This window comes from Paralichthys olivaceus, chromosome 14 (genome assembly GCF_024713975.1).
Source record: "Paralichthys olivaceus isolate ysfri-2021 chromosome 14, ASM2471397v2, whole genome shotgun sequence".
Classification (NCBI taxonomy): Eukaryota; Metazoa; Chordata; class Actinopteri; order Pleuronectiformes; family Paralichthyidae; genus Paralichthys; species Paralichthys olivaceus.
The window spans coordinates 6,509,189-6,520,313 of record NC_091106.1 but is presented as its reverse complement, the minus strand read 5'-3'; the positions used below and the strand labels follow the sequence as shown (position 1 = coordinate 6,520,313).

Below are 11,125 nucleotides of genomic sequence, written 5' to 3'. Positions count from 1 at the left end.
TAAGAAAATCAGTATACTGCCACTGAGTAGATGGGTTTTGTGAATAAATCTGCCCATGGCAAAATGATAATGGCTGTATACACATCATAATACATGTCTTTAAACTATGTGTAAAAGAAAACTCACTCTAGGACTTATCTACAAACAAATATTCAACAATTTTGCAGGTTCTCTTAGGCTGAGGGTCTTCAATCTGAAAACACACTGACCAATAAGAACTCATCCTAATGTGGGGAAACAACGGCGACCTGTCCTGGGTGTACCCCGCCTCTCACCCAGTATCAGGTGGGATTGGCTCCAGTTCCCCCAGCGACACTCTAAGGGTAAGGGTGTAGATAATGAATGGAGAGACAACTTTTTGAGAGTAAGGGATATGCCCTGTCCCAATTCCTCCCCCTAGCCTCTTGGCCCTCCCCCTAGATATGAAGTGACCTTTGCTGTGAGTGTCCCCCTGCAAACAGAGCCACATGGAAAAGGGCTTGAAAATCTTCCCCTGGAAATTGGGACACCACTCGCTACGTCATCAGCATCCAGCCAACATTATTACACTGACAAACAATATCAATGTTGTTGTTATTATATTAACCTTTATCAACCAACATTATAATAGAGACAGACAACTACAGGGCAGGCAGGACACAAACAGACAACAGACAGTCAGTGTGTTTACATTGGTTATTTCAATGTAACATTACTTCTAGCCATAGAAACTTCTGCCCCGCACTAAAAACATGAGGGGGGAACTTTTTTTTTTAACCACATATATGAGACACAGGAGTAACAAACATTACTCATTACTCTCATTCAGACTGTTTACATGTTTGCTTTGACAGTGTGAATAGTGATTTTTATGAAACACTTGTCATAGTGATTCAATAAAATTTTAATTTGTTACTGGATTCAAATAATATATATAGGTGGATTTAAACATTTTTTCATGGTTACCTTACAAGATTTCATACTTGAGCAGTTTACTCGCAGCGGTCACCATATTGATTCGTCGGTTCGTAAAGCATTCAGAAATTAACTCCTTAGTTTTGAGGGTGGTCCTGAAAACACTATGATTAAAAGGGTGTTTGAAGGGCTAGATGGCCACTACCCCTACATGACATAGAGAAAGGGGACAAGTCTGACACATTCTTTGGAAAAATTAAGTTGAAGAGGATTTACCTACAGTCATAAAATGAACACAACCAATGGACACTAGCAATCCCTCAGCAGAAAAACATACAGGCAGCCAGACAACAGGGTTTAGTAACTATGAATGTTAAAGATTAACTGCAGCCGCGACAACATCAGATACGAGCTGTTGCTTTTCAGCTCAACACTTCCAGTGAGCTGCAGGTGGAGGAACAGTCTTTATTGATCTGCTGATGTGCTTCTGTGTGTAGCAGGCTGCTACAGCAGTTTTGTCTCAGCGGTGCCTTTCCCTGCTTGCACCAATTACCACCTTTACTAGAGTGTGATGAAGGAGGAGGATCATGGGAAGAGAAAGGAGGGGAAGGGAGGAAAGCCAAGGTGGAAAAAGAGATGGAAGATTGAACTTCTAACGTCAAAGGCTGAAAAAAGCAATGTAATTAATGCAGATGAAAACAAATCTATCATGTCACTGTCACTGACCACAGTTACCCACCTACACAGTCAACAACAGCAGTGAAAAAAAAAGCATGTGATGCTTAGCTGGCTCTTTGTGGCCGTGTCAACAGTAGTTGTAGTTGGTCATGCACCTGAGAACTTTTGTAACTAGGTGCCTTCTGCGTGTGCTCATTTCAATATGTATGCCTTTGAGGGAAGACTGGCCGAGCAGGTCCACCTTTTCAAGCGTCTCTACAACTCATCCTGCAGACACCACAGAGGCAATCAAGTGGTGCTGAATTCTTAGAAAATGATTCACTCTCTTAACTTGGAAAAGAAGATGTATTACATCTGGAAGAACGTGAGGGAGCGATTTTTCTGGAAAGTGTGGCGACCCAGGGGGAAAAAAAGTGGTAGTGCAGATTCTGGTGGAGCTGGAATTTTGAGTTCATCAAACAACAGTAAAAATGCACAAATTAAACGTTGGGCGTTGTTTATTATTGTTGCTAGGGAGTCTGGTTCCCTTTATATGTTTCTTTATCTTTTCTTTATCTTCAGATTTCTTTTCTTAGTATGTCCACAAGCAGTTCGGATCATTTTGCAACGTGCATGTGCAACATGTTCACTATAAATGGCTTTGTGCATGCTTGGAGTTCATGCACCATCTATGGAGGCCCACACGAGAATAGACAAGTTAGACTCAAACCAGCTTACTCAAATTGTTTCTCTTGCTTTGCTCTTTCTGTCAGTGCAGCTGTCTATTCGGATAGGTGGCATTTTGAGGCCTCAATGTAGCAGCAGCAGTAACAGCACTATCGTTCTCCTTAGGTTACACTAAGACAGTGTATGTTTTGCCGCCAGCCATCAGGAAAATGAATGCGTTCCAATTAATAGCCTGTCAACAAACCCTCAGGGAGAAGACAGAATAGAAAGACTCTCATCAACATTACCAAAGAAAAAAACACCAGGCAGCAAACAATGCTCAGTCAAATATGCAAACAATGCTCAGTCAAATGGCAAACCATTGATAATCTTATATAAATTAAATTATGTTTATGTTATTAATGTTTTCACTTGAATCAGTGAAGCCACAAGTTGAATGACTTACATACTGACAATGAATGTAAGACTGTAATTATTATCTTTCTTTCAGTTCCCCGATTCAGACATTGAGACAGGAGTTCAGAAACTTACAAGGAAATGTTCCATTGCTGAAGCTAACACTGGGCTTTTAAGAATAAAGACTATACTCATATACATGTTCATATAATGAAATATTATGGCAATATGATATAATGCTCTGAAACTCCGGGGGCCAAACAACTGCTACAAAAAAATAGGGGGACGGCATTAGAAGATCAGAGGTTTGGGACTGGAGTGTTCAAAGTGACCAATCAAAGGAAGGGAAATTCAGCAAAAATATTCTCCTTGGTTTTGCACTCAAGCCAGCGTGGTTTTGGGACAGTGGCAAAGGGAGTCATTCACTCTCAATTAAAACATTGAAGTTGCCGTAACACCTCATTAGCATTTCTAGCCTTAAGCATCTACATACAGTTTTTACTGTGACGGAGAGAGATTAAATAAATATAACATCACATATGACATATAAAAGGATGACAAAATAAAAAATTACAACTTTCAAATTTCCTGCTCCTGTTCTGTTTGCAAAGGTATTTTGTGTCTAAAGGCTGACTCATACAGACTTTCAATTAAGCAATTTGGGTTCAAATTGGTTCCGGCACAACTGATGCCAAGATAAGATAAGATAAAATGAATTGATCCCACAACAGGGAAATTTACTTGTTACAGCAGAAGACAAGGCAGAATCAGGAAGACAATGAAATAGAAATAAAAACGGCAATAGAATAAGAATAGAAAATTAAATTAAAAAACATAATATAAATATAATATACAGCTTACACTGCAAAAATATTGTTTGTCTAGAAATGTACATGAGTAAAGTACAGTGGCACAGGATGAATGTATGAGCATGTCAGAGATATTGAGATAGATATATGCAGATTATACTGTTTTATGTATATAGGCAGATATGGTATACAAAAACAATAGTTTAAAATGCTATATTTACAGTATATACTATAAAATTATATATATATATCCACAAACAAATAAAACATTAGATTCTCCTCATCACATCTCATGAAATCGTCCCTGTTAATGACGTCTGTGTGAGTTATTTTGTCCTTAGCATTTGCTATCACATGTATCCCACAGCAGCAATGACAGTGGGATTGCCAAAGCATTTCACAAGAACTCCAGGATTATACACTATGATGAAGGAGAGCAGAGCAAAACATTGATTGAGTCACATTTTCTGTCTCAGTTGTTGATGGCTCAAAATAATTTGCTTAAGCAGGCTGTCTGCCTCTGCAGTGTTTGAAACCAACGTGGGAGTGTGACCATTGGTGCCTTTGTGCACAAACCAGGGTGGAACGATGCTCCCAATTTACAATCACAACAAACTGCATGACAAATGTGTGCTGTTGATTTGGATATAGATGTTGGCATATTACAGATATGGCCAATTTCATATTTTTAAATGGCCTGTATACCAAGCGATGAAACAATAACCTGTTTCCCTGTGTACCATGGTAAAATTCATGCCAGTTAATCGTACTGTTTAATCTTTAATTACCGTGATGGTTTGGTTAATACTGTCCAGCATCAACCAAAGTCAGCAAGTGTGTAAGATGTAGGAGCAGCATTGTGTGTAAAGACATGGTGGAAGAAGCAGCAGGCAGGTGGGGCTATAACAGCAGAAGAACTGTTGGTAATCTCTGGCCATTGCTAACAAATGTCGCCACAATGCATGTGTTTAACAATTGGGATACAAAATGATCTATTTTTACCTTCTTCACATATTCTGCATACTACACAGACATGTACCTGCTCATTATAAGACAGAGATCTTCTCCCACACATCACATCAGAAACGATGAGACAGACAATGATGTGATCAAACACAGCTTTTGCGAGAGTAATTAAAGATAATTAGCCTCACAACAAATTGCCTTTTTTTGCTGCTGTGGCATGTGATTACAAATGATATGTGGCATTTTATAATTGTATGTCATGGAAATGGCTCATAGATTTGATATGTAAAACAAAGACAGGTACAAGGAAATACTTCTTCATCTATAATTGAAGAAGGCATCAATATAGCACGGTTGAGTCTAAATATCTTTCCTGAATAGAATTATCAAGTTTTTAGGCAAGTTGGAAGGTAAGCAAAAAAAAAAAAGTCTAAGTCTATTTAAGTTTTTTCTGCACCTCTCAAAGTACATTATTTACAGCTATTGTATGTGGCAAGGGGGAATTCTCCATTATTTTGTTCTTTAGATGTGGTATCAAATGAAGCTTTCACCATCGATGTTCCCTGTTATTACATAATTTTTATTCCGAAGACAGTGGCAAATTTGATTTAATTTCTCATTTGATTTAATTCATTTGTGATTGTTTTCATGCTAGAGGGAGAGACAGTAAATTTAATACATGGCAGGGTTTGAGTTTTTTGTATTATTTGACTTATTACAGTAACTACAAATATAATATTTCCATCATTACCAGGTTTTGTTCAATCTTGCAAACCAGTTTGAGAACAACGAGATGTACCCAGAGGGTTATGGTGAAGGACAGACACTTCAATGATACTGATAAGCAGACTGCTATCGTATATGCACTAAAGCAGATAGGAAAGAAAATCTTGTGTGTGCATCCACCATCAGTAGTTGAAATAACCCCAGATACTGGGAAAATATAAACTTGTATATATTGCTTTTTATATCAGGCTTACTAGATTTCCCTCAAACTTTGCCTTTGCTGTTCCTTCAGGCCTACTGAGGCTCAACATGGCCAATATCTATGTCAAACAAAAGAACTACCCCAAAGCCATCAAGATCTACTGCAATGTACTGGATCAGACCCACAACTGTCACAAGGAGAGTAGGGTTAAGCTCAAGCAGAATATTGGCGTGGTCATTGTTCACATGCGCAGGTACCAAGATGCCATTAGTTATTTTGAAGAGGTCATGACAGAGAGCCCCAACGTCACAGTGGGCTACAACCTTGTCCTGTGCTACTACGCCATCGGTGACAAGAAGAAGATGAGGGATGGGTTCGAGATGCTCATTTTGGCCCCTCTGGGCACTGATAATAAGGACAAGCACTGCCCGTCTGAGGTGCATAATAGGAAGATATGTGGACTCCAAGCAAATTAAATTTGTTGTATTAGACAGCATGCCAGGAATAACAAATGGTTGATTGCTGATTTTCTAGAATTACTCCTTTCTTTTGTTGGTCACTACAGACCATATACAGAATATGGTGCTCAACATCTTCAAAAAATTCTGAACTCTGAACTGCTTCCTGGAGCTCCACACCATTCTGAGGAACGACAACCAAGTCATTTACCAGCTTGTCAACCTGTATCCTACTCATAAGAAGTGTTTGTGGATGTGCTTGTTTTATGAAGTGTAGCTCCATCGGGCAGTTGTACCTCAGTTGTTGTTGCCTCATTCAGGAATTCAAACCTGCACCTCGCCCTATCACCATAACAGCATCACTTGGTCCTTGACTCTCTGCATGACAGATATGCCATTCTAGGGGATAACCACCAGGCGATCGAGATGCTGATGCACATCATCAGTTCAACTCCCACCGACCCCAATGCACTGGCTAAGCTGGGGCAGCTGCATAATGCTGTGGGGGACAAGCTGCAGGCTTACCAGTACTACTACGAGGTACAAGGTTTATGACCAAGCGTTTTTCTGAATTCAACATTTCAGCTCTGGTTACATGAAACCTCTTAAACTACAGAAACCTACCGACCTGTTACCTGGACACTCCTATGGGTAGACACCTGGCACCAATGGGTGTATGCTCAATTATGGGCCAGGAGGCTCCTGTAGTTGAATAGGTGTTGAAATAAAACAGGCACACAGGCGCACATATGGAAGTGCTCTAATATTTTTTTTGTGTTGCTGTTTAGTCCTTCAAGCTCTTCCCTTGCAACATGGAAGTGATTGAGTGGCTTGCGGCGTATCACATAGAGACTCAGTCCTGTGGGAAGGCCGTCCAATTATTTGAGAGAGCTGCAGTCCTGCAGTAAGTGGCCAGTATTTACTTAACGTTTGTAGACAAGAGCAGAAACCAAATATATTGACGTAAAACGTATGATAATTTCAGCATCATCATCATAATGACAACTTAACTGAGAGTATTTTGGTTGGGTTTGTTCTGTCGTCTTGAATTGTTCTTGTTTAAATTATTGTGTAGAAATTTTCTCTCATCAACCACACAAGAGGAAGACATCTTTTTTACCCGAGCAAAGAGGATATATTATCTGTTTTTGCCTCCCAGCTCATTTAGAATTGGACTATAATTTAATTTAAACAAAAGAAAAAAAAAATTGCAGTGCACGATTGTGTGTTAGTACCCAGAGGATCTCTTTCTGCTTTGTTTTCTCAGTCCAGCGCAGGTGAGATGGCAGCTCTATGTCGCAGCCTGCTACAGGAGAAATGGTGAGAATGACCTTTAAGAATCAGATCTAACTGCATAATCTCGGCCTGTTTGCTACTGAAAACCTCATCATATAAAACCAAGAGATTATAATCGTGTAGAATTAAGTTTACTTTACAGATTATGAAGAAGAGCCACCCTTGTTTAAATCAACATTTCATAAATGTTGAACTTTGTTGAATGTCTGTTTGCTTTTTTTTACAGGAGACTACCAGAAGGCTCTGGAAAGATACAAACACATCCACCTCCTGTTTCCAGAGAATGTGGAATGTAAGTAATCTTGTTTGTTGCCCAATTATTAACAGAACTATTGATAAAAACAGCACATAATCCACTGATCAGAGTGAAGCTAAAATTGTAATTTGTTAATTTTTGTGTTCAGGTCTGCGTTTCCTGGTGAATCTGTGCACGGATATGGGACTAAAGGAAGCCGAAAAATACACCAGCAAGTTGGAGAAATTGAAGAGGAACAGAGAACAGGTACATATATGATATACAGCTTTACTAAAACTAACTAACTAAACTTCCTTTATTTATCCAACAAGGGGAAATACTTTTTTACACTTATTTTACACTTTTTACACATGCAATTCAAACCCACAACCCCACACACACAGAGGGCAAATTTTTTGGAGAGAGATTGTAGAGTAGAGTAGAGTGATGGGCAGCCCCAGGAGAGGCTGCCCCGTGAGCAATTGGGGGGCATGGTGCCTTGCTCAAGGGCACCTCAGCAGTGCCCAGGAGGTGAACTGACACCTCTCCAGCTACCAGTCCACCTTCAATAGCCATGGGACATGCTAAGCCAAATCCCTATGGACTGAGCCACTGCTACAGTTTTCTTTTAAAATGTTTGCAGGGTTGTCATGTAACAAAGCATCTATTCTGCAGTTGTTACAGCCTGATTGGGTTTTCACCCTGTAGATAATTTTTTTAAGGTTTTTAGCTGTTTTTCTTGAGATTATAAGAGATCATATCCTCTTTTGCTCTTCCTGCAGAGGCTGAATTCGGGGCGATTGCCCAGTGCACATGACCAAAGAGAAAACGCAGAGGGCAACACCGCCAGTGTTGGTGAGTTGGTCACTATAAAGAACAAGATTCCTCTTTTGGCAAAAACATTTAGTGCAAAACACCCTGTTTCTACACTTTGAGTGATTTTTGGATCTGTAATGTTTGATATTGCAAACCAAAATCTTTAGATAAAATTAACAGGTAGGCCAAAATAGAATGAAATGAATAGGAAACATTTTAAAAACACTTTGCTTTGTGTTACTGTGCAAGAGATCAATATAAAACCCTTCACTACTTAAGACCAATCTGAGTTGCAAATGGACGCTGAATAGGAGAGCAACTTTTAACAGTTTCTCTGAGGTAAACAAACAAACAAGTACTGTACAGTTATGGTCGAAACACATAAGTCAGGTTCTTCTGTAAGGCAACCCGGTATTTTGAAGGTCAAAGGCATCTAACTGCCCTGCACATGTCATGTGTACTACATTATATACATGTTCATAAATTGGTCAATCACTGAGGTACAGTGAAATAACTGTGTCAAAAACACTGAATCAGAATACGATTTAATGTGTGTGTGTGTGTATTTGTTTTGTGCAGACAGCATCAATAGCACCAAACAAGAGAAGCGGAGATCCCAGAAAAGGTCGATCATTACCTCTGACGAGCCCTTCGAGGTCATCTCCCCAAAACAACTGGGTCAGGAAAATGTTCTCTTCGTCTTCACCTTTACATTGGAAATCAATAACATGTTTAAAGCTGTGTTGCCTCCTTTGCCTTTGAGCCGTATATGTTGTTTGGGATTCCAGGACAACGCTGGAAAAGGTGTAAAAGCTAAAAATGATCTTAATCTCTAAGAATGATTGTTAAAAAGTTATAGAGCCAAGTGCATTTCATAACGACTAACTCTTATCTTGCTGTCCTGTGTAGATGCGTTCTATGTGGATCCACTGGGGCCTCAGATGGAGAGGCCAAGGACAGGAAAGAACATGTGCAGGGAGGTTGTCAACTTCAAAAAAGAAATTCTGGGATCAAACCTCCTGCCATAATCATAATAACAATAATAATATCAATAAAAAACAGTTTTTAATGTATTTGTGTAGGTGTGCATTTGTTAGTGAAAATCGCTGTTTCAGGCAACGGATGTCTACAAACGTGAGGAGTTAAATAACAGTTACAAGCGACTTCTCACAGACTCACACTAACATACATAATGAGAGCATCGGAGAGCACCTTTTCCTTCTCTGGCAGACGTCTCCAGCTCCCGCTGCTTTCAAAGAACACAAAACATACTGAGGGACTCCTCCCATCCAGTGCACCACCTGGTGCTCACGCCACCAGGCTGAAAAACAATTGAATTCCCTGGGCCCTAAGAACAATCATAAGTTTGCCTCAACCCTGCTCTGTACCTCATATGATGCTCTTTTTTTTAAACCAGTGCAATATCATCACATTTAATGTATTATTATTCTAATGCAATAAGCACATAACTGAAACTTATTTATTTTGAATTTGTATACATATATATTAATGCACTGCATACAGATGTATACAGCATACAGCTGTATAATGCAATAAGATCTTTCTGTTTTGAACTATCCATTTATCCCTCCATTATCGACATCGCTTATCCTTTGAGGGTCCCGGGGGGAGCTGGACCTAATCCCAGTTGACATTGGGAGGAGAGGTACACACCTTCGACAGGTCGTCAGTGTATCACAGGACCAACATACAGAGACAGACTCCACACACAACAGGCATTCTAACCGGGAATGTTCTTCTGAGAGGTGACAGTGCTTCCCACCACTACAATAGTTTAAAAAAAGAAGAAAGTCAATATGCGCCACTCATTGCAAACACTGAAAAGTGTAAAAATATTTAGCTTGATTGTGAAACTGCAGCAGGTCAGAGGACGTCAGCTGAGTAGGCGGTCCTTCATACTGTATGTGGCACAGGACGCGTTTGTGTTCTGTTACATGCGTCCCATGACAACCTTCGAATATGGTCTGCGTGATCGGATATTTACATGCAGCCTCATCTTGGGTCGGCTCACACCTGTACTGGTGAATCCCCCTGCGATGGATGTTAGTACCAAGTGTAATAGGGCCCACAAAACTTTGTTGTTTTGAAACTACTTTGCTTAAACTGATCAACAATTAAAACACTGTAGCCAGTATACCGTGTGTTTTGATGATGTGCAGATGTTTTCAAAAGGTCATAGAACTCCTCTGGGTCTCTAAGAGTAAAGTAATTGCCCGCCACTTTGTTGAAATGTCCCCAACAGGCAGCAGCAGCCTTTCAATAGCTGCAATCATGTTGATCAAAGAGTTCCCACCTGGAAAAATCCCACAGCGGGAGTAGATTCAGGAGAGCCACCAGCAAAACCATCAAATTTAAAAAGTTTTCATTAGTTGAGTTGAACGAGGCTTTGCTTAAAGATTTCAAACATTTCACACGTGTTTGTGTGAATGAGTTCTCAGTCACAATGGACCAGTCTGCTGGCAAAAAAGAAAAAACCTCGGTGCAAACATCAAAGAAGCATCCAAACCGCCTCCTCAAGGGTCTTAGTCCTCACAGACGTGCAGAAGACAAGACCCGATTCCTCATCAGCAAACCGATTTCTAATCAGGTTAGAAGACTTCAAACAAGGCTGTGACTCAGCCCTGTCCCTTAAAGACGACTGGTGATGAATTAAAGATGAGTGGAGGTGATCGTTCTCTACCTGCCTCCATCCTCCGCTTCTCTTTTACAGACACAAAACTCCAGTCAGCCCTTTGACCCAGCTCTTGGCTTCATTCATACGATTCCTGAGAGCAGATGATTCAAATACCCTCATGTACCTCTGTTTGCCTCTGATTCACAGCGTTACATAACCAGGACCAGAAAGACAAAATGATCAAAATAAACATCACACAGTCTGTTGCTAACTCGCTGCTCATGTCTAGAGGCATGCTGCTAATAGGGCTGAAATTTTTCAAGGTGATGAAAGTCGGAGGACCGGCAC

At 40.1% G+C, this 11,125-nt stretch overlaps 1 protein-coding gene across 1 annotated transcript; it reads left to right on the top strand.

Annotated features, from left to right (window-relative positions):
• The first annotated feature begins 227 nt into the window (after nucleotides 1-227).
• On the top strand, nucleotides 228-9,042 carry LOC109630532 (intraflagellar transport protein 88 homolog). The gene is made up of 11 exons (XM_069539102.1): nucleotides 228-323; nucleotides 5,164-5,221; nucleotides 5,428-5,774; nucleotides 5,947-6,020; nucleotides 6,185-6,335; nucleotides 6,584-6,699; nucleotides 7,063-7,115; nucleotides 7,318-7,383; nucleotides 7,496-7,593; nucleotides 8,109-8,181; nucleotides 8,722-9,042. The coding sequence occupies exons 1-11, from the start codon at nucleotides 228-230 to the stop codon at nucleotides 8,976-8,978; spliced, it is 1,389 nt and encodes a 462-aa protein (XP_069395203.1). The 3' UTR covers nucleotides 8,979-9,042.
• The last annotated feature ends 2,083 nt before the right edge of the window (nucleotides 9,043-11,125 follow it).